Source organism: Lontra canadensis, unplaced genomic scaffold, assembly GCF_010015895.1.
Source record: "Lontra canadensis isolate GAN:19392208 unplaced genomic scaffold, GSC_riverotter_1.0 scaffold122, whole genome shotgun sequence".
Taxonomy (NCBI): Eukaryota; Metazoa; Chordata; class Mammalia; order Carnivora; family Mustelidae; genus Lontra; species Lontra canadensis.
This window is the reverse complement of record NW_022631116.1, coordinates 3,860,617-3,884,514: the sequence shown is the minus strand read 5'-3', so window position 1 is coordinate 3,884,514 and position 23,898 is coordinate 3,860,617. Positions and strand designations below refer to the sequence as shown.

The window sequence follows — 23,898 nt, the reverse complement described above, 5'->3', positions numbered from 1 at the left end:
AGATACCAAGAAGGGGCAGCTCTGAATTTGAGTGGTTGTCTATCGCAGTGTGGGGGAACCCAGTAACTCAGAGAAGGGTGAGTACACCTACTGAGGTCTTTCCAGTCGCCTGCCCTGAACCCAGTCTAAGTATTTCATTTTTCCAGAAGAACTATTTATACAACTGAGAGAAAGGGTCAAATGTAAACGCCTTGATAACATTGTCCCTAAATTACTAACAATGGGTCTTAAAAACAAATTTTGATTTGTGAATTCGTGAAGGAGGTTAATTTGAGGAAAGCCCAAAAAGAAACCCCCTCAGAGGGCATGGAGAAGTTGATGCAGCTGGGTCCTGCATGGGGCCACTCTTCGTCTCATCTCAGAAGGGCACCAGGTTCCTGGGCAGGGGTGGGCAGGCGGGCAGCTCCTCTAGAACTCAGGCAGGCCAGGCAGAGGGAACAGAGATGCGAAGCTCTCCACTTCCTCCCTGAGCGCCCTGATGGCCTGTTGGTGCTTCTCGTCCCCTGCCAGTTTCTCTCTGAACTCCTTCAGGGTGGCCTTGGCCCCAACGTCGTTCTGTATATGCAGAGTCAGTTCTATTCCTGTGCCGGCAGGAGACAAAACGAGTCCTGTGCGGGCTGGCAGACAGCCACGATTTTGCCCCCATCTATGCCTCCAGAATCCCTTCGAGTCTATCCCCAGAGCCCAACTACCATGCTAGAACTTTGGCCCAAGAAATGTAACACAGGAGAGGTACAGAAGGAAAGAGCAGCGAGGATTCTTACCTGGACAGGTGTTCTGATCACAAGCAATAGAACAGACTTCTCGAACTGTGCTGTGCTGCAGCTCAGCGGGCCCAAGAACACACCTGAGGCTTAACTATCGATGTGTGCCCAGCAGCGGGGGTGTTAGAGCCGTAGGTGTGAAGCTAGACCTCAGAAATGATTCTCGTGTGCCCCCTTCCTTGGGCAGGACGAGTGTACCGCCCTCTCAGACTACACGGTTTGTTTTTCCTATCTCTTGTCCCCCACACTCCGCCTAGACATGGACTGTCCTTCAGCGGCTGGGTCTCAACTGCTCGGTTCCAATCAGAAACCCCAGACGCAGATCGGAGTGGCCGACTTCCAAACCTTTATCCTCACCTCGGTGAATAAACTGGGCTACTTTCTGGAACTCTTTTTCCAATAGTCCTCTCGATGTCAGGGCTGGAGTCCCCAGACGCAGTCCGCTGGGCCGCAGTGCGCTTTTGTCACCTTCAAGATAAACAGGCTCTGTCCCTGGGCCGTACCTGACTCACCACTGACCGCTGTGCATTTAAGACTCTTAGCCAAAAAAAGTGGCCTGTGGATGGCAGCTGTTTCTAGGAAGCAGAGTGCTGCCAGCTGAAATGCCAGAGGCAGGAACAAAGGCACAGGGAGACAGCTGCGCATTTTGGCCACTGTACTGAAATAGGAGGTTGCTTTCCCTGTCTTAGCCCTTGCTCTGCAAAGCAAGGCTAGCATCTGTGTTAGCTGCATCACCCACATTCTTACAACACCCTGAGACATCCAGCCTGTCCCAGAGGCCCCTGCTTCCCTCACCCAAATGCCTGTGACACCTGCAAGCAGCCCGTCTCAGTCCCTCCCTCTGTTGCCAGGAGGTTTCAAGCTGTGTCGGAAGCAACAGGCTGGGAGACAGCCACGATGTTGCCACAATGTTGCCCCCATGTATGTACCCCCTCCAAAATCCCTTCGTGTCTGTCCCCAGAGCCCAATTACCATCAACTAGAATTCTGGCCAAAAGAAATGTATTTGGCCAGAAAGATTCTTACCTGGACAGGTGTTCTTATTACAGGCAATAGAACAGGCTTCTAGAACCTTCTCAGCCCTTCCGCCATCTGTGCCTTTGGAACGGAGATCCACGAGGATCAAATGGTTGTCAGAACCACCTGAAAAGCCAAGTCGGACATGCAGGAATAGAGAAACCTGATTCCATGCCAAGTGAAGGAGTCTCCCTCTTCCTAAGAAGCGAGGGTAAGGCTGAAGGAGGCCCAAGGCCCAAGCAGAGGTTAGGAAGGTGAGCACCCCACCATGTGTGCTGGAAGGCTTTAATCCCCTGCCAAACAAAAGATGCCCCAGGGCTGAAGGGTACGGGCTGAGGGGAACCCCCAGTGGCTTTCCCAGCTCACTGCTGTGCCCCAGCACCTGGCATGGGCCAAGGGCCTGACAGCTTGTCTGGGGAGTGACAGCTTATTCAGTGCCAGTGGTAGATCCCACTGGTTCTGACACATCATTTGGGAGTTCCCCATGTGTCCCTGAACTCCATCTACAAGACCCCCTCAAAGGCAACCTCAGAGTAGCAAGGAGTGGCTGACTTTGGGGAGCACACAGGAAGTGCCAGGCTCTGCTGGGCTGCCTTGCATTTTATCCCTAATCCCGCCAGGCTGACAATGTTTACACTGTTATCAAAGCGGTACAGATGAGGGGTGCCTGGGTGGCTCAGTCAGTCAAGTGTCTGACTTCAGCTCAGATCATGACCTCAGGGTCCTGGGATCAAGCCCTACATCGGGCTCCCTGCTCAGCGTCTGCCCCTCTCCCCCATACGCACACTCTACCTCTCTTGCATAAATGAATAAAATATTTAAAAAATAGAAAAAATAATAAAAATGAAAATAAAGTAAAAGCTGTAATTCAGAAGGCTCTTGCGAAGTTTCAGTATGGTGCCATCTGTAGCCCCCTGCCCGCAGCAGGCACAGAGCAGGTTATCACAAACTCTGGCTTACAAGTCACCATTATCTGCTTCTGCCACTTGCACTGTATCCTCAGAACAGAGTGAACCAGGGGTGCGGGCAGGCCTGGGAGCTCAGGAAGGTGGAGACGTCTCTCCTGAGACCCCCGTGAGGCCTTGGGCAGCACCGGGCTGCCACATGCTGTCTGTAGCCAGAGGGAGTCTGGTCTAACTCCGCCCAGTGCCAAGTGCGGTTCCCATGCCAGCATCCCTTAAGAGCCAGGTGACCTGCTGAGTCAGACCTGCACTTTTACAGAGCCTGGAGGACTGCGTGCATATCCAAGCTTGACAGAGGAGAAAAGGAAAGAAAGGAAGTGGAGAGAATCAGAGAAGCGTGCGCCCCAGGATTGCTGAGGAGCCAGCGGGTGAGGCTTCAGCATCACCCCAAGGAGCAGGGGCGCCTGCCCGGGGATTCGGTCGGTACCTGTCACCACTTTGTAGCCCAGCTCCATCAGGGTCTGTGCTAGCACCTGGCAGTTGGCCACCACCTGTCGCTGGTAAAGTCTGAACTCCGGAGTCAGAGCCTGCTTCAGGGCCACAGCGACCCCTAGCGAGAGGAGAGGATGCGTCAGGAAGGCAGGATGGGACCAGCCGGCCCAGCTGGAGTCAGTGGACACTCCTTGCTTCCACTCAGGCCTCCTTGTCAGTGCCCCACAAATGGTATCTATTTTTAACCCTACAACTACCCGGCTAACCCTGCAGACCTCTCCTTTTCGAGGAGCAAGTTTCGTGCTAATATCATTACCACAAGGAAGCTGTTCTTCTGCAAGATGGATTTTACCGTCCTTTTTAAGCTCAGTGTACGGACACGAGAACTCAGCTGCCCCAGATGCTTCTGCTCTGGTGCCAAATTATGCAAATCTCCCGAGGAGAGGTCAGGGAGAGGTGCCAGCTGTTCTACCAGGGCGTCCAGACTCCTCCGTCTGGTCCCTTGTTCAATCCGAAGGGCCACTGAAGGGGGCACAGAAGTGAAGGAGAAGGCAAAGTAAGCATTGCAATGTGCGGGTCCCGAAGCCTCTTGTCAGTGTTGGTGGAAATGACTAGAAAAGGCCCAGAGTGGCTGGAGAGCGGGTGATCCCATCACTCAGGGGTTGGAGAAACCAGACTCAGGGTCTGGAGGCGTAAAGGGGGTACTGGGAAAACACCCTGTGGAAACCCGCAGGAAACCCTTCCGCCCCCTCCCCACGTCCCCTCTCCCCCCTTGAGAAACACCGGGGCTTCTCGACGGAGGCCCTGTGTCTTCATCCTGGGCTTCTCTACCAAACCGCTCTGTTCCACAGAAGATGCTGGAATGACTCTGAGATCACCACACATCTCTTAAGCCATTTGTACAGAGAAGGAGCAAGTCACTGGCAGCCTACTGGGTAATCTGTCAGCGGTGCTAGGGGCAGGATGTCGGGACAAGGTGACTTGTCCTCTCAGGGTTCGCACACTAACCGCTCACCCCGTCTGCTGTGTCGCCTCCCAATTGTTCAATTCCTTTCCTGCTGTTTCCTGACTAGGACTGTGCCATGGGTGAGGGTGCTCCCCACCCCCAAGCGCCACCTGAGGCCTCATCTGGGGATGTTTTACCAGCAATGGCGTGGTTGTGGGGACCGCCCTGAAGGCCTGGGAACACAGCGGAGTTGATGAGCGACTCTAGGTTGTACAGAGTCTCTTTGCCCGTCTTGGGATCCACGCTGCGCACTCCTGGATGAAGGAAAACAGCAGAATGGGAACGTCAGCCGGGCTGTCGCCTGTTTCCTCCCCACCGGGACTCCAACTCACACCGGCTGCGGGGCCCTAAGCACAAGCCTGGCCTCTAGTCCTGAGGGCGAGGCCTGGTCCCTCATGCTGTAGAGCCCAGGGGCCCCTTGCTTGCAGAGCTGGGCTGACCAGGGCTGACCACCCTTTCATAGATGAATCAAAGGATAAAAATTTCCCTCCACCAAGACTGTAACGAAGACTATGCCTCGGGCACATTTCCTCAAAGATGCATCCAAGATAGCGGTCTTCCCAGATGATGACTTTGAAGAGGAGAAAACTCATTTGTATAATGATATATATTAATTATATAATAACGGCTCTAATGGGGACTGGGAGTCCTTTCTGAAAAAAATGTTAATGCGCTGTAGTAACTAATGTCTCTACAGAGCTTCTTGGGAACGAGGAACCACTTGAGGCACTTTACATAAATTAATGAATGAATGCTCCCAGCACTGGTCTGAAGGGACTGGTGCTCTTATTAGGATGCCCGCTCTGGAGGTGTGGAAATGAGGCACAGAGAGGCTGGACAACGAGCCCAGGATCACACAGCGTTGATGTGCCAGATTCAGGAGTCACTCAGGCTAGCCACACACCAGCGCTCCTTGGGAAGGAACACACTTCCCAGCCAGGTGGGAATGGCTACCTGCCTCAGAACTGCTGACACAACAGAAAAAGGTCCTCAGAGACAATAGCGCACTAAGAAGGCATGTGGGCGCGTCCAGCCAGCCCCAGGGAAGGGGGCCTGACTAGGAGACTGTAGGGCAGAGAGACTCCATTGCGGGTGGGCATGCATCCGGTCTCACCACAGGCCGAATGATCCCATCAGAACCTGGCTTTCCCAGGTGTGGGGATCCCAAAATAAAGGGATCCTGTGGGCTGTGGGCTGCAGGCATTCAACCGAGAATCCTCACTAAAAGAACTACAGTGATAACTGTGGTTTCTATATCAGTGTCTTATGATTTGTTTACTGTGAGTCATCCTTTGCAAAAGGCATGCTCTACCAGCGTTAAGTTTGCCAAAGTAAGGCTGCACAGTGAGGGCTCTGGTAGCCCCTGGCCAGCCATGCACACCCTCCATTCACCTCTTATAGGGAGGACTAGTTGACCCACAGCACAATACCCTTCCTCCTTCCCCAGCACCAGCCACCCAAGGAATGAAACAAGAGCCGTGCTCAGAGCTTGCTTCTAGATCTCCTCTGCAGCCCTGCCATTGCCCCCTCCTGTGTAGCTCCTGCAGGAACCCTTCAAGGGATCCTGGTTTCCCTAGCTTCCCAAACTGAACATGAACCCCAGAGGAGAAAGGCCAACACCAGTACCCCGCCAGTACCTCACCCCCTGGAGCCCACCTCTCCTATAGAAGATCATGCCGGCTCGGCAGCCTCTCAGGGTTTTGTGGGTGGTGGTGGACACCACGTGGCAGTGCTCAAAGGGGGAGGGCACCACACCAGCCGCCACCAGCCCGCTGATGTGCGCCATGTCCGCCATGAGATACGCCCCGTTCTCGTCTGCAATCTTCCTCAGTCGAGCGTAGTCCAGGTTTCGGGAGTAGCAGCTGGTTCCTGAGACAGCAGGGGTGACAGTCAAGTAAGACCTACCCACGGCCAGCCAAGAGTCGCCGGAAGTGCAGACCTGTAAAGCGGCCTCTGGATAGGCATATCCGACAGCCTGGAAATTTCTCCCTCTAACATCCCTGAGAACGGAAATGGAAAACCACCTCCCCAAAACATCTTGGTGCCAAAGGCCACCACTCTGACCTGCCTTTTGAGGTCAGGGGCCTCTTCACGGTGGTTGGGACAGCCGCTAATTATTATTACCTCCACCGATTAGACGGGGGTTAATATTTCTAGATGCTTCTAACAGTGATATTTGTCCTGAAAGAAAAGAATCTACTTAGACCCCAGAAGGCCAGCCCTTCAGACAGGGACTAGCAGTGAGCCAGGGAACATCTCCACATCTTCATTTAATAAGAGGCATGAAGGGCGACTGGGTGGCTCAGTCGTTGGGCTCAGGTCATGATCCCAGAGTCCTGGGATTGAGCCCCACATTGGGCGCTCTGCTCAGCGGGAAGCCTGCTTCTCCCTCTCCCACTCTCCCTGCTTGTGTTCCCTCTCTCACTGTGTCTCTCTCTCAAATAAATAAAATCTTTCAAAAAAAGTAAGAGGCATGGGAGCTGCTGACAAAGGCAGATCCTTTACCCCCCACTCATCACCTGCGATAATGAGCTTCGGGTGGAAGAGGCGGGCATTTTCCTCTAGTTGGTCATAGTTGATGTAGCCGGTGTCTGGGTTCACCTGTGGGATGTCACAGAGACCGGGGGCTCGGGCGGCGTCCTCCGCCACACCGGGCCTGTCCTCCCACTGGAACTCGAGCCAGCTATCAAGGTAAGATGACTTTCTGCACCTGCCCAAAACCTGTTTGCTCCCCTCCACCATGGATGCAGGAAAGCTGTCCCAGGATGAGACTCGAGGGCGAGATGGGGTACCAGTGTGTCTGGCTTGCACAAGTGGTGTGGACAACTAGGCATTGCTCATAGGGGCAGGATGCCCTGAGGGGTCCCCAGAGGAAAAGGGAGCCCTGGCCTGGGGCTCTAGCCGGGAGAACAAGAACTAAAAAGCCACCACGGAATAAAAGAGGAACGACAAACATGCACCATGCAATGAGGATGCTGAAACGCCGTTACCTTTGGGAAAGAGACAAGCTGCTGCTAACAGCTCTTCTAGTCCAAGTACAGAGAGGCAAGAGAAAGAAAGACACAAGGATCACAAGATGTGAAAAGCTGACATTACTCACAGATAGCATGACAGCATGCCTGGAAAATCCAAGCTTCTGGTGGCACGCTATTAGAATTAGTAACTGAATTTAGCAGGGTCCCTGGATGCAGGTCAAACCCCCAAAATCAGTTACATTCATGCATATAAGCAACAAAAAATAGGAAATGAAATGTTAAGAACATTACATTCATTTCAAAAGCCATGAAATATCGAAGCTATATAAGACCTCCACACATAACATTTTTTTAAAGATTTATTTATTTTAGAGAGAGAGAGAGTGTGTGAGCAGGGGGAAGGGTTGTGGGGGGGAGAGAGAAGCAGACTCCCCGCTGAGCACGGAGCCCCACCTGGGGCCTGATCTCATAACTCTGAGATCATGACCTGAGCCGAAATCAAGAGTCAGGCGCTTAACCAACTGAGCCACCCAAGCGCCCCCACACAAAATATTATTCAGAGAAATTAAAAAACACATAAAGCTATAGTGATTAAGGCAGCACACGTTTGTGGAAGGACAAGAACAGAAGAGAGCCCAGAAACAGGACGCCTAGTGACAGAGGGTCATCTAATCGAGGACAACAGTGATGCTGCAGGGGAACGGTTGGTCTTCCAGGATGTGGAACTAGGCCCACTGGACGTCCACGTGGAAAAATGTTGTCTGGATGCCCACCTCACCGCCCCCCACAGAAATCAATTCCAGACAGGCTGTGGATCCACGTACCTGTGAAACATCAAACATTTTTTCCCCTTTTTGGCGACATGTGTCTTAGTAAAATCAGTGTACTGAAGTTGCATTAAAGCATTTGTGCCAAGGGGAATAAAAATCAAAGGGAAAGATTTTAGGGGTGTGGGGCATGGGAGCTCTCCAGAGAGGAGGTGGTGGGAGGAGCCTCTGCCCCCGGGGGGCAAGGCTCGGGTCCCGTGGCCACCCTTTCCAGTGAACACGATTACAGAAGCTTGTGTGCAACCAAGACCTCACTGGAAAGGCAGGCAGAAGGACCGGCTGTGGTTCTGTTGCAAAGGGAATGAACTACTTCTTTCCAGTCACCTGCACTTGGCAGAGAAACTGTTACCTTGAAGAAAATCAACAGCTGACTCGCAGTGAAAAAAAACAGACAAAATTCTAAAAAAATTTTTAAAGACATAATTACCCACCCCTCAAAATATGTTGCTACTCTCCCTTCCACATTCTGCTTTTTAAACTTAAGGGATTTAAAAAAATTTTTTTTTCTCTTTTAGAAAATGCTAAATATTTGACAAAAGAAAACTCCGCTCCAAGGAGAATTCACGGGCATTTGTCAGAAACTGCAGAGGGGCTGGAGTGGTGTAGAGGGATGGGACGAGGGCCTCCCTTCTGTCACTTAGGACCTTCAGGGAGGGTACTACTTGGACACAGGAGAGACAGGGGGACAGAAGATTTGAGGTGCTTTTTCCCCACAGAGATGAAATGCCTAGCTATGTGTGGGACGGTTGTCTGGAGGGTGAGAACCCGCCGAGAGGCAGGGCAGGGAGAGGATGGGCAGGGAGGCAGGTTCAGGGGCAGAGGAGAGGCGTGGCAGCTGCTGCTGGAGGCCAGGCAGGTCTGTGTCTCCTTCCTGCACACGGCCGGTGCCCCTTTGGTGGGTGAACTGTGTCTCCTGCTGCCCAAGCTGGCCAAGCTCCTGCCACTCCGCACCCCTGCAGACCCACCACCACTGAGCCTCCAGCCTGTACCCAAGAGACTCTTGGGAAAAGGGGGGCTGGGTGGCTCAGTGGGTTAAGCATCTGACTCTTGATCTCAGCTCAGGTCTTGATCTCAGGGTCGTGCACTGAAACCCCACTTGGGCTCCGCGCTGGGCGTGGAGCCTACTTTAATTAATAAGGACATTGGGCTAAAGAGTAAGGCTGCCCAAGGCCTCATCTAAGATCAGAAAACAAGTCTGTGATTCCTCCCTGCCACTGTTCTTTCCACAGTGAAAGAAACTGTAGAAACCAGCTTTTGAGGGGAGCCTGGGTGGCTTGGCCGGTTAAGCATCTGCCTCCAGCTCAGGTCATGATCCCAGTATCCTGGGATCAAGTCCCACATCGGGCTCCCTGCTCAGCAGGGAGTCTGCTTCCCCCTTCCCCATGTTCTCTCTCTTTTTTTTAAAAAAAAAAAAAAGGAAAGGAAGAAACTGGCTTTTCTGTTATACATGCAAAGGCTGAGCACTGTGTCATTACTGTCATGTTTCAAAATCCACCTTCAGGGTCGGAGCTGGCCGACGAGGATACCTGTGGCCAGAAATGCCTGGGCTTTCCAGGAAAAGCAGCGAACCGTCACTTGCACACAAAAAGCACACATGCAGTTACGAGGACCGAGCCAAAGGCCGACAAATGGTGAACAGTCAAGGGTACTCAGCACAGGCCACGGGATGCCAAGATTGAAGGAACACTTTCCCTAAAGGAATAGGGACTTTCCCTAAAGGAATAAAATCCCGTGTCTGACCCTCAGCCAAGCTCAAGGAAGCGCTGCGACCTTTGCATGCCGTGGGACCCGTGAACTAGCTGGGGACGGCCCACGGGACAACAAACAGCAGGAGGAAATGGTTTCTGGACACAAGGGAGAGTCACCATGCACAACGGCTTCCCCATAACTGAGTCCACGGGTTACTGCCTTTGCCCCCAACCCCGGCATCAAGTTCACATATCAGCCCATGCATCGTCCGTACGCTGTTCCAACCCAGCTGTTTGTAATGACGAAGGCCCCACGTGACTACGTGTCAGTTGCAGGCCGGGCCTGTGGCTCACACAGGCTGTGGTTCACTGACAGATCTATGAGGGGTGGTAGGGTCCCGAGCATGGGGGTCAGGCTGCAGCTAAAACCTCCCCGACCCACCTCCCTGGGCTTCCGCTGCCCCCGGCGTGCCCCAAATGCCTGAGGAGTCCCAAGGGCAGGAGGGGACAGAGAGCAAAAAGCAGGGACTTCCTGGAGCATCTCAGAACAGGGCCACCTAGAGACCCACTTACCTTATAGGGCATAGACTCAAAAAAGATGGACGTGGCGGAGATTTTCTTCTTGTCTGTCATGAACCCGTGGGTCAGGTGGCCACCGTCGGGCAGGTCCAGGCCCATGATGCGCCCGTGGGGCTCCACTAGGGCGGTGTACACAGCGAAGTTGGCAGGGGAGCCTGGAAGGTGAGGCCAGAGGATGTCCCGGGAGGCCCCGAGCAGGCCCCCAGAGCTTGGCCACTAGGCCGTCAACCAGGAGTGGACAGAACAGGCCTGGCCCCCCACTGTGCAGCCAGCTCCCCAGAGATTCCCCCGCAGCAAACCCCAAGAATACGGGACAGGTGTATTCAGGAGGGGTGAGTTGGGAGGCGCCAAGGGCGATGGAGAGAGATGCACAGACCCATCTGTGGGTCTCTAAGCCCCAGTAGGGGCTTGGCCCATTTTCCGCTTCCGTTTACAGGCTGTCCTTCTTGGGACTGCCCTCTGTGAACGCCAGCAGGCAGGGGACGGCCCAGGCCTGTCTGGATGTGGCAGTTACCTGAGTAGGGCTGGACATTGACCCCCCAGCACTTGGGGTCCAGACCGTAGACCTGCAGCGCTCGATTTTGACAGAGGATCTCCAGCTCGTCGATGAACTCGGTCCCGCCATAATACCTGCGGAGAAAGTCGGCTTAGGCCCCTTGTGGCCCTGATCCTCTGTGCTTTGAACAAAGGCCAAAGAAGCTTCATGCTGGGACAGAAGAATGAAAGCTGAGGGGCAGTGAGAACGAGTCCCCCGAGACCCCATGCCACTCATCTTCCATCCGTGCTCAGTCGGCTTCATGACAGAGCGAGTACCTTCTCGTCTACAAGAAATTTTGACAGAGGCTGCATGGATGAACCCTGAGGACCTTGTCATCATGCTGAGTGACATCAGCCAGTTAAAACCGTGCAATCGCCCTTGCATCAGGTTGCAAGAGCAGTCAGAGCCCCAGAGCCAGAATGTGGAATGCGGCTTCCTCGGGGCTGGTGGGGAGGGAGAGGTTCTCCTGTTTTTTGTTTTAACAGTTCTAATTAAATTTGACTTGCTGTTTAATAATTAGTATGAAGATTTGTATGTTTTTTTCTCTGAATATTAATAATCTTAGTAACTCAATTCAGTAGACATTTTTAACCACGATGCCTTGTGGTCGGAGACAACCTTAAAAATTTTAAATTAGATATATATACTCTTTTTGGGGCACCTGGGCAGCTCAGTCGGTTGAGCACCCAACTCTTGATTGCTCAGGTCATGATACTGCGGTCATGGGATCAAGCCCCGCGTTGGGGTCCCTGTTCAGCAGGGTGTCTGCTTCTCCCTCTCCCTCCCCCACCCCCACCCTGTGCCAGCTCACACTCACTCTCTCTTGCTTTTGGGGCGCCTGTGTGGCTCAGTCAGTTAAGCAGCTGCCTTCGGCTCAGGTCATGATCCCAGTGTCCTGGGATCGAGTCCCACATTGGGCTGTTTGCTCTGCAGGGAGCCTGCTTCTCTCTCTGCCTCTACCTGCCACTCTGCCTGCCTGTGCGCTCTGACAAATAAATAAAATCTTTAAAAAAATAAACAGATAAATAAGTTTTTAAACACACACACACACACACACACACACATACTCTTTTCATCCTAGTAAAGAACACACAGCACAGAATTAACATCTTGACCCTTTCCAAGCATACAGCCCGATTGCATTAAGTACCTCACGCTGCCAAGTATATTCCCACCGCTGTGCAACAGACTTCTAGAACTTTCTCATCCTGCAAAACTGAAACTCTACACCCGCGAGGCAGCAGCTCCCACTGCCTCCCCATTGATCTCCGCCTCGCAACTGTCTTGATGATTCTAGACAGCTCTCAGTGGCATGAGGCACTATGCAGACTTTGGAGACTGGGTTACTGCACACAGCACAAGGTCCTTGTGGTTCACCTTTGATGTAGCACGTGTCGGGAACTCTTTCTGTTTTAAGGCCGAAGGGCTGTTGGTTATATGGGTTGATCACGTTTTGCTTATCTGTTCATCCACCCACAGACTCGTGGGCCACTCCCAGCTCTTGCTGTTGTGAATAATGCAGCCACGACAGAGTGTGGGAACTGGGAGGGGCTTCATGGAGGGATCTGGAAGGTCCCTTCCAGCGTTACATTCTCTGCTTTGTCACCAAAGAAAGGTATGGTGTCCTCCGAGCTTGAAGAAGCGCTGCCCATGACTGGGGAAGGGTGATGGACTTTCAGGAAGGTCAGGACTGCCAGGGGACTTAGCAATTAGCCATTTTCCAGGGAAGCAAACACAGGACGGGGATTCACAGTCACGGTGAGACCCCAGTGCCTCTGCCTGCCTTGCCCCAGACCCCTACAGAGGTGGCAGGGAGCTCTGGGAAGACCATGCGTGGCACAGACCTAGATCTAGAGGACGCAATCCTGGTTCTGCTCTTTACTGAAGGACTTGGAGCTGCCTCCTTCACCTGCCAAGTCCGATCCTTATCTGGAAAGGGGGTGAGAGGGCTGACTTTGCAGTCAGGCTGCGGGATACTTGAACATGACTGTGGTCACGCTCAGCCTGATGCCTAGACCACAGCACTGACTTTCACTCTCCATTTGAAGGCCACTGTCATCTCTCCAATCACCAACAAAGACAGAAGCGTTTTCGATGAAATGATGAGATAGGGTCAGTCAGATAAGGGTTAGAATTAGTGCCAATGCCCCAGGCTAAGGACCCAGGTTCACGAGTCCGCCCCCACTTCACACACCAGCCACAAGTCCTGGGCCCCCGAGGCAACCCACACCACTGTCCCCCTTGGCCACAAATTTGGGGGTCCCCACAAACCTCCTCTCAGGCTCATTCATTTCACCAGAACAACTCACAAAACTCAGGAAAGAAGTCACTGAATGTCAGTGCGTCTTGGCTTCCTCATCTGTACCATGTGGGAAAACAGCCCCTGCTTGGGGCTCCCCCGAGATCCCATGAGCTACGGTTGTGAAAACACCAGGGGAACCCTCGAAGGCACAGAGGAGAAGGTAGTTATTTAGGGCAGGATAAAGACTGTGTCTTCAACCTGATTCTCAGCCCTTCTCCCAAGAGCTTCAGGGGCATCTTGGAGTCGAGTGGTAGGCAGCGGGTCGAGGGGGACCCTTCTTTTCCCGTGGCCTTTGGGACACAAATATGCAAATCTGCAAAAACCTTACATCAGATTCTGTGATCGCCATCTTTGCTGATGACTGTAAAAAAACAAAAATGACTAGAACTTCTTGTGGCTCTCAGGGGGAAGAACTGACCAAATCGAACGTTTCTAACACAGCCATGACGGAGTCCGGTGTCGCTTCCGGGTCACCCCTGACAGAAACTCCATGACTCACAGAGCCACAGCCACCTTCCATGACACCCCTCACAGCGCTGACCTTTCTCTAGAGCCTCAACAACGGCCCAGCAGCTCCAGACTCTTTAGGGACTGGCCTGCTATTCTAGAAAGCCCCACAAAGGGACTGCTAAAGACGATGAGGACAGCTGCTCCAAGAACATGGGCGCTGCCACGTGCTGGGAACTGCAAAGGAGTTATGACAGGAGCGGAATAGGAATCCCCTTGTTCTGTAGGCTCAAGACTGACTCCGTAGCTCCCATCACTGTGTCAGAAGCAGGCCTGTGATGGCACTCACATACCTCTGGCCTGGGTACCCCTCAGAGTACTTGTTATTTAAGCAAGAGCCTAGGGCCTCCAAAACTGCCCGGCTGGCGAAATTCTCTGAGGCGATCAGCTCCAGTCCGACCCTCTGCCGGTTACTTTCTTTCTTGATGATGTCGTAAACCTGATGAGAGAAAAGGGAAGGTAAGCGGTGAACGTCTGGCCGATTCAGGTTAGCGTTTTGCTCTGATCCAAGCCATAACCGGGGGCACCTGGGTGGCTCAGTGGGTTAAGCCTCTGCCTTCCGCTCAGGTCATGATCTCAGGGTCCTGGAATCAAGCCCCGCATCGGGCTCTCGGCTCAGTGGGGAGCCTGCTTCCCTCTTCCCCTCTGCCTGCCTCTCTGCCTACTTGTGATCTGCCAAATAAATAAGTAAAATCTATTTTTTTTTTTTTAAGCCATAACCTAGTAAAGAGATGGGACACTAGGACAGATTCATATTTTGCCTACAGAAGCCAACTGAAACCCAAACAACCCAGCTGAGAAGACTCCCACAGCACTTAGAGAAGAGACGAAATCTTCCTTGGATTTTAGCACTTAGGGAGGAATTCACAGAAGACAATGAATTAAGGGAAACAAAATGAATGAAGAGAAAATGCTCCTTCAAATAAGCATCCCACTGAATTTTTCATTTTGTACCCTCTTGTTATTTTCATCCCTACGTTTCAACAAGTTTCTCCCTCCCTGAAGTTTATTCCTCATTCTTGATCCTTAAGATAAAAGTAGCTTTGGTAAACCCACAGAGGCAGGAAGTAGGCCAGCAGTGGCTGTGGGTGGGGGAGTTTGGGGGGGTGGGCATTACACGGGTAACTGCTTATGGGTTTTGGTTTCTCTTTGCGGGGGGATAAAAATGTTCTAAAATTGACTGCAGGGGCGCCTGGGTGGCTCAGTCGGTTAAGCATTTGCCTTCAGGTCATGATCCCGGGGTCCAGGGATCGAGTCCTGCGTCGGGCTCCCTGCTCAGTAGGGCATCTGCTTCTCTTCTCCCTCTCCTCCTGCTTGTGTTCTCTCAATTAAATAAATAAATAAATAAAATCTTAAAAAAAAAAAAAAAGTAAAATTGTGAACATATGAGAACCACCGACATACACACTTTAAGTGGGTGACTTACATGCTAAGTGAATGATCTCTCACCTCTAAAGCTGTTATAAAAACACATGAATAAGGGATGCCTTGGTGGCTCAGTGAGGTAAAGCCTTGCCTTTGGCTCGGGTCATGATCCCAGGCTCCTGGGATCGAGCCCCACATCAGGCTCTCTGCTCAGCGGGCAGCCTGCTTCCTCCTCTCTCTCTGCCTGCCTCTCTGCCTACTTGTGATCCCTGTCCATCAAATAAATAAAATCTTTAAAACAAAACAAAACAAGAACAAAAACAAACCACACAAATTAAAAGATGCTTCTCGGTGTCTAGATACCTGAACTGGAAGGAAAGGGTCAGATCTCAGTGGCCCCTCCAGTGGCCCTTTCCTCCGAACAGCCATAACAGTGCTCTGCACTCTGTGGAAACCCAGAAATATGCCCATTCCCCACAACGGGCTTTTAAAGATTTTTAAATTCTTATTTATTTTAGAGAGTGTGTGTGAGCGAGCAGGGCAAGGAGCAGAGGGAGAAGAAGACAGAATCTGAAGCAGACTCCATGTTCGGTGCAGAGCCAGACTCGGGGATCCATCCCATGACCCTGAGATCATGACCTGAGCCGAAACCAAGAATGGGACACTTAACCCGCTAAGCCACCCAGGCGTCCTCCCACAGAGGACTTTTGGCCACTTTCTCAGCCACGGCCCCTACACGCAGAGTTCTTACACTACCCGCAAGGCTGTCCTCAGTGGGGTTTACTTTGGAGTAGACCAGGAGTTGTAGGTAAGACTCCCGGTGCCTCACCTCAGTGTCGCTGTCTTTCAGCGGCTGTGCTAGCATTTTATTATGCGAGGACCACAGGTCAGCATCCTTTTGAGTCCCGTTGACTTCCGCCATCGTCGCGCTGGTTCAAAGTTGCCTGAAAATGGAAACACTCCCAGCATTAAATTCAGTTAAAGCTGCTGGTTCTCCCGAGTTGCTGAAGGACTGACGCGTTTTATGGCCTTTCCCTCACACGTGCTGGTCAACAGGATGGCCTTCTATTGCACAACCACTGCGTGGAACTTCTGGTTCCTTCTGGAAGTGTGGAGGTCAGCTGGGGATCCCGTAAGTAGCAAGAACTCCCCGCCCTCCCTCTAAGGCCTGCCCCAGCCTACAGAGCCTGGTACCCCTCTTCCCAACTCTATCTTTCCTGGTTTTGGGGCAGCTCCCCACCTAAACCAGGGGCCTTGAAGGCAAGAACTCAGTGTTACTTTTTTAAAAATCCCACACAAATGCCAGCATGGCCATATATATTTGCCAAATGGCTGAACAAACAAATTGCTGATTTCAGTGTTATTCTTCCCATTTTTCTTTTTTTTTTATGATTTTATTTACTTACTTGACAGACAGATATCACAAGTAGGCTGAGAGGCAGGCAGAGAGAGAGGAGGAAGCGGGCTCCCCACGGAGCAGAGAGCCCGATGCGGGGCTTGATCCCAGGACCCCAAGATCATGACCTGAGCCGAAGGGAGAGGTTTTAACCCACTGAGCCACCCAGCCCCCCCCCCTCATTTTTCAAGTAATGAAAATGAGGCTCAGGAAAGAAAAAATCTCTCAGCCCAGGCCTGCACAGCAGCTCGGCCATGAAGGATGGGCTCAAAACCCCCAAACACACATTCTGAGTGCCCCCCAGACTTCCTACTGTAGGAGCTATGAGTGAAGGCATGCACTGTTGCTTAAATAGACACCTTCCGGTAAAAACCGCAGCTCAGATTGACACGACTGTCTTTTTCATCAGAAAACGGCACCCCATGGGGTGCCTTTGGCTCAGGTCATGATCCCAGCATCCTGGGATCGAGCCCCGCATCGGGCTCCCTGCTCCGTGGAGAGCCTGCTTCTCCCTCTCCCTCTGCCTGCCATTCTGCCTACTTGTGCTCTCTCTGTGTCAAATAAATAAACAAAATCTTAAAAAAAAAAAAAGAAAAGAAAAGAAAAAGAAAAGAAAATGCCATCCTGTTAAAAGAGCTGAGAGGAAATTGCAAGCTTCTGTACCTTAGGTTTCTGCAGAGGATGACAATTTGTGGGCAGTGGCACACCCACCGGTGTGAAAGTTTAAATATTGACAGGAACCAACCTCCTTTAACCAGTAGTTGGCAGCTTTTCAGGGCTTTTCCCCGTCAGTTTGCTAAGTTGTCATTTCAGGACACTCATTCGCTGGCTATTTACTGAGAACCTTCCTGGAGGCAGTCACAGGGTTGGTACTGGGCACACGGTGGTGACCAAAACACGCGGGAGCCCTGCCCGGCAGCGAGCCAAACAGGTGACTTAACACAGTGAGCTAAAACTAGGAGAGTGGCATGGGGGACGAGAACAGGGTACTGGCATGAGCAGGGATCACTGTGGACAGCCAGGTCGGAGGACCTAGTGGAGGAGACAAACCCAGAGAACATCTAGGCTGAGAAAGAGCCAATCAGGAGGCAAGAGCCCATCGCCCAAGAGTACTGTGAATTAATAAGAAATATACATTGGTCTCTCCTCCTAAAACCCTTGCGATTTCCTGGGGGATAAGAGTGCATTTTGTTCTACTTAGGTGACTCTGGGTGGGCTCCTGGCAGGTCCACAGAGATGCAGCCAGGACCAGAGGCTTGGAATTTTCCATCCAGACTCCGCATTCTTCAAAGAGAGGAGAGGTCCTAGAAACGGAGTTAATGACTGATCGAGTGCAGGGGAGGAAGCCTCCCTAAGAATCCCCGAAGCATGGGGTCTGGAGGGCTTCCCCGTACCCAGAGGGTGGCGCACCCCAACTCTAGAGGGACAGAAGCTGTCACACGTGGGACTGTCCCACCCCTCACCCTAAGTATGTCTTTATCTGGTTGTTTATCTGTATCCTTCCTTTAAGCTGTTTTTTTACTATATGATGAACTGGTAAAGGTAAGCAAATGTTTCCTCGAGTTCTATGGGCTGTCTTAGCAATGACTGAATCCAAGGAAGGGGGGCGGCTCACGGGAACCTCCAATTTGTAGCCAAGTCCTATAGAAGCTGCAGGTAATGGGGAGACCTCCTACTTGTGGTTGGTGTCTGAAATGGGGGGCTGTCTTGTGGGACTGAGCCCTTAATCTGTGGGGTCCGTGTTAACTCCAACTAGTACCAGAACTGAACTGTGGGACCCCCAGCCAGTGTCCCAGAATTGCTGACACGCAGCAACAGGATTAACACTTGTACACTCACTTGCTAGACAAACATACACACTAAATAAGACAGCCCAACAGTCAGTCCCAAGTCACAAGTCCCTTAACCTCCCTAGAGCTCCAAAGAAGGAACTACCAGTAATGGGTTAACTGGGAAATTCCTCACTGGGGCTTTCAAAACAGCCATGATTTTAAGTCGAGCGCAGAGGGTTAGGAACAAGCCCCGTCGGCAAGCACTTTGGCTTCCTTGTAACACATGCTTCTGCAGCAACATCTGGCCTAACTTGCCAAGGGCAGGCAGGCATCCTGGGAAGTGACCAGCCATGTGCCACGTTGCTGTCCCAGGGGGAAAGATGGGGAAAATGGTTTTGGCACTCTGCCACCACTTTTCTCTGTTCTCCATGCTGATCCCTGCACTCAAGGATGGCCAGAACAACCCAAGGCTCTCTGCATCCGCCCACACACATGCCCTCCACAGGTGGTAAACCGCCCCCCCCAAAAAAGCACAAGAGCCAAAACAGGCATTCTGGTTCTAGAATCTCAAAGACCAAGCTTCTTCTAAATATGGATTAGTCGAAGAGGATTTGAAGGTGACAAGCAACACAGAGAAGATATTGCTCAAACCCCAGATAACCAAAGTCCACTTGGAGCCCTCCTCCAAGGCAGGTCAGATCTACAATCATTCTGGGAAAGGCAATCCCTGGCACCCTGCTCAGGACAAGGAACAAAGTCCCCACCTGCAACTCCCTGCTCACTGGCTTCCCTTGGGCAGAACGCACTCGAACTACAGCTCTGGCTGCACATCTTTTTCTTAGGGGAGATGCTAATTCTGAGTCAGTTACCTCTGAAACCCTGGGGGAGAGCGGCAGGCGGGACACGACATCCCCTCCCTCACCTAGGGGGAGGACTTTTCCACCCTCAGGATCAGGCCTCCTTCCCCAATACAGGGCACTTAGTCCACACCCTTAAGACCATACGATATTTTTTTGTTTTTGTTTTTAGATTGTATTTATTTACTTCAGGCAGGGCGGAGGCAGAAGCTGGCTCACTGCAAAGCAGGGAGCCCAATGCGGGAGTCTCCAAGGAACCCCGAACCCATCCCTTTCTTGAGTCCAGATGATGCTTTTTGTTTTAATCGTGAAAAAAAAAATTTTTTTTAAGATTTTTATTTATTTATTAATTTAACAGAGATCACAAGCAGGCAGAGAGGCAGGCAGAGGGGGCGAGGGGTGGGGGGAGCAGGCTTCCTGCTGAGCAGAGAGCCCGGGGCTCCAGGCTCAATCCCAGGACCCTGAAATCATGACCTGAGCCAAAGGCAGAGGCTTGACCCACTCAGCCACCCAGGTGTCCCAATCGTGAAGTTTCAATTCTTTATCCAAATAGAGAGTTCAGGGCACCAGAGTGGCACAGTTGGTTACACGTCTGCCTTTGGCTCTGGCCATGATCCCAGAGTCCTGGGATCCAGCTCCGCATCGGGCTCCCTGCTCAGGGGGAAGCCTGCTTCTCCCTCTCCCTCTGCTTGTTCTCTGTCTCAAATAAATAAATGAAATCTTAAAACAACAAAACACAACAGAGTTCAAGATTCTGTTAAGTCAATTATACCTACTACAGATAAAATCTATTGTCTACTAGGTCAATTAGATCTACTCTGTCCTGAAGCAATCTGAATTACAGTAAGAAGGACAAAGACCCGGGATGTAAATAGCTAATTTACGGGTCAACTTGACCAGATTTACTGATAACCTGGGAACTGATGAAACAAGAAAGAGATCCTCACCCTGTGTACCTATTAAAACGCAGAGAAAAAGCATCCTTTTTAGCTAATATATTTAGGCAAGAAATACTTCACATCTTCTCTTGAGATTTGTTGGAGTTTGGCTGAAAAATAACATACCTTGAACTTTGTCCTCATTTGTTTTTGAACTCTGATAAAAGACACATACCATTTACCATTTTAACCATTTTTAAATTAAAAATCATATTTAATATTTTTTCTATTTCACCCATTCACATCCGCTCTGGCAACAACCAGTTTGTTCTGTATTTAAGAGTCTAATTTTTTTTTCTTTGCTTGTTCGTTTTGTTTCTTAAATTCCACATATAAGTGTAATCACTATAGCATTTGTCATTCTCTGCCATTTTGACCATTTTTAGGTGCAATTCAGTGGCATTAAACCATCACCACCACCCGTCCCCCAAAACTTTCTCCTCGCCCCAAACTGCAATTCTGGGCACCTATTAAAACACCACTCCATTCCCTTCTCTCCAAGCTGGTGGTAACACCTGTCCTACTTACTATGAATTTGACCATGTAAATGGAATCACACAACAGTCACCCTTTTGTGTCTGGCTTATTTCATGCAGAGTGAGGTCTTCAGAGTTCATCCATGTGGTAGCACATGCCAGATCTCCCTCCCTTTTAAGTCAGGATAACATCCCACTGTCTGCAGACACCACACAGTACTTTCTTTAGCCATTTTTCCATTACTGACATTAGGCTGCTTCCACTTTTGGTCACTGTCAATGATGCAACCATGAACTTGAACAGATACCAAGTCCCTGCTTTCAATCCTTCTGCATATAGACCCAAAGAGGAATTGCTGGACCATACAGTAATTCTATATTTTGTTCAAAACAAGCTTTTGATAGTTAAGAGATCCACTCTACTACTAGTATTAGCCTACAGTGACTTCATTCATTCCTGCAACACATATTTACTGAGCAACTCCTATGTCCCAGGCTCTGAGCAAGGAACTAAGAATACGTGGGTCAAAAATCAGAGGCCTTGCTTTTGTGAGGTGCAGACTAATAAAAAAGTAAACAACAAATATACAAGATAGGGCTCCTGGGTGGCTCAGCGGATTAAGCCTCTGCCTTCGGTCTCTGACCTGGATCCTAGGATCCTAGGATGGAGCCCCCGCTTAGGGCTCTCTGCTCAGCAGGGAGCCTGCTTCCCCCTCTCTCTGCCTGTCTCTCTGCCTACTTGTGACCACTCTGTCAAATAAATAAATAAAATCTGGAAAAAAAAAAAAGAAATACACAAGATAATCTAAGGTGGGGTGACTGCCATGAGGCCAGTAAACGGGGGGAGGGCTTCTTTAGGCCAGGCCATGAAAGGTGTCTGAGCTAAGATCTGAATTGGGAAAGATCCAAGCTTCTGAGATCTAGGGTAAGAGCAAACACACCTTATCCTCCTAAATCATCCCTCACCTTATCATCTTTAGCACAAAGGCCCTAAAATGGTTAGAAGTTTGACTTGCTGAGGGCCAGAAATCAGGCCCATGTGGCTGAAGCTTGGGGAACAAAGCAGAGACACAAGAGATGATACTCAGAAGCAGTGAGCGCCGGGATGGGAGAACATTCTTCCCTTTGACCTTGCATACTTCATAAGTTTCAAACTGTGTTCTAGAAATCTTGGTCTTAAGCCATTTCTTAAGCCATCTGTGAAATCTGAAACTAACAACTAGAGAAACACAACTGGGGGAGATCAAGGCTCCCTGTGCCAAAAAGCAGGTGGGGGACACCTCTCCAGCTGGACCCCTCCAATCCTCCCATGTCCCAACAGTGAAGACTACACCCCAGGAAACTCCTAAAGCCAGCCTGATGGGTTCAAATCCCACTCTCCACTTCCTAACATGCAACCCCCCAGTTACTGACACCTGTTTCTCAGTCCCCTCATGTAAAATACGGGAGTGGAGATTGTTCAGAGTGGTCAAGGAGAGTTAAAAGCCACCGGACATACACGAGCACTCAAAACAGCATCAGGCACACAAGGCACGCAGTAAGTACCCCACTATCAGCTACTACAAAAGAAACAGAGGGACCTTACAGCCATCTTTGTTACCACTCAGGCATCTGGGCTGAGCACCCCGGGGAGGACAGCCCACTGCAGCCGTGACTATCATTATAGTGCTGGATATTTCTGTTGGGGAAATTGTCACTCATGCGTGGCATGATATTCACCTCAACCCCACGGAAAGAGACCTGTAAAGTGAATTTACTTGCCAAGGTCATCAGCCTCCCCACGGCCCCCAATCTTCCCTGGGCCTTTGTCATACAAGTGGAACCAGCCAGAAGTCTCCTGAGGGAACAATCCTGCTGAATGCCACCTGTGTGTCCCATGCTCAGATTTTGTGTTGCCCGATTTACAGAGGAGGAAACTGAGTCAGAGCATTAAGTGGTCTAAGGTCCTACAACAGAGTCAGAATCTGAACTCTGGTTTACTTTTAGTTCCAAAGCCCGTTCCCGTGACCCTGCGCTGAATTAAAGCACAGACTGCCCACCTCCAGGGCGTGTTCCCTCAAGTAAGAAATTTAAAATATGATTCCCTAAGAACATGAACTGGGGTTTCCAGTCTGGCAGCTGCCTGCCTAAAGACACATGTGTGCTGGCCTCATCGGATCAAGGGTCACTTGACTTCCAGGACCTCGAAGCACAGGGCAAGAGGCCAAGAACCCCACAGTGCAACGTTTGTCTCCTAGCACCGGGGCGGGGGGTGGGGGGGTGACAGTTGCAGACAACAGACGCAGCTGCTCCCCGGCAGGAAGCTGTTCGCACTCCCAAAAGCAGCGCGACCATATATGCAAGGCAAGAGCGCGCACGCTCGGAGAGCTTCCGTTGGATTCCCGGCTCTGCCATTTTGCTCTCTGCAGTGTCGCGCCTAAATCGGCTCCTCTCGTCGAGCCTCACCTTCCTCATCTGTAAAATGGGCTACGTGATAGCGCTCCACTTGCATCTCGGTTGAGGGCATTCTGCAGCCCCGTGAAGGGTGCACTTGAACTGAAAATGCTCTGTGAGAAAAGGGCTCAGTGGGGAGCGGCTACCTGATCAGCTGTTAAGCCTCCGCATCTGTGTCAAAGGCTGAGCCCACCACCCCTACCGCACCGACCCGTGACCAGGCACCGGGCATCCGGGCTCGCCGCCCTCCAGCCCCTCACCTTTTCCGGCTTCTCAGAGCTGCGGGGGCAGCGCGGCGGCAAGGCGCACAAAAAGAGCGCACACCCCAAGAGCGCTGGGGACACCAAGGTCCTGGCACCCGAAGCTGCCCACCTACCGGAACAGGGTCCCGCACACCAGCCCAGCGACCCTGAGGTCCCACGCTGCTGCCGCCGCGGCCAGAGTCCGAGACCCACCCGCCTGCGCTCGACTAGGTGCCCACCACGTGACACCTGCCCCGCGAGTCCGGAACCCAGAACTTGGCGCGCTCGGGGTTCGCGCACCACTCGGTGCCGGGCGCTTGCGGCCCGGTCCCGCCCCCGGAGGTACCCAATCAGAGCGGCAGCCCCGTCCCCCAAGGCGCAGGCGCTACTGGTTGCAGCGGAGCGGTGGGCGGGACTGCCCGGGCCGGGCTGCCCCTCCCCGCCCCGCCCCGCCCCGCCCGCGCGGGGTTGCACGGTGCAGCTGCTTACTTAGTCCTGGCTTCTGGCTAGGGGCGGGGGTTTCCAGGGTGTCCGCAGAGGGCCTGTCCCAATGGATCTGGGTAGGCGGCGGAATTATATTTGACATTTGCATTGTCCTATTTGCAGTTTAGCGCAGTGATCACTTAAATAGGACAAACGTGGGTTCGAACTCTGATCCTGTTACTACGTATGGATTCCTAGACCAGTCAATTTACGGGATTTTCATATTTCTTAACTTTGAGTCGGGACATAATTTCATCCGCCTGGCAGGACTCCCGGGAGGATTAACAGACATATCCGAAACACTTAACATCGTACCTGACATATTATAAGGGCTCATCAA

The 23,898-nt window shown here is 51.6% G+C and overlaps 1 protein-coding gene across 1 annotated transcript; it reads right to left on the bottom strand.

The window, feature by feature from the left end:
- Positions 1-208: 208 nt before the first annotated feature.
- Positions 209-23,368, bottom strand: SHMT1 (serine hydroxymethyltransferase 1). Its single transcript, XM_032841291.1, has 12 exons — positions 23,210-23,368; positions 15,791-15,905; positions 13,890-14,035; positions 10,764-10,879; positions 10,244-10,404; positions 6,700-6,781; positions 5,837-6,049; positions 4,318-4,434; positions 3,170-3,292; positions 1,790-1,906; positions 1,122-1,232; positions 209-581 (listed from the first exon to the last, which is right to left on the bottom strand). Exons 2-12 carry the CDS (start codon positions 15,881-15,883, stop codon positions 409-411), a joined length of 1,452 nt encoding a protein of 483 aa, XP_032697182.1. The 5' UTR covers positions 15,884-15,905; positions 23,210-23,368; the 3' UTR covers positions 209-408.
- Between the last annotated feature and the right edge of the window lie 530 nt (positions 23,369-23,898).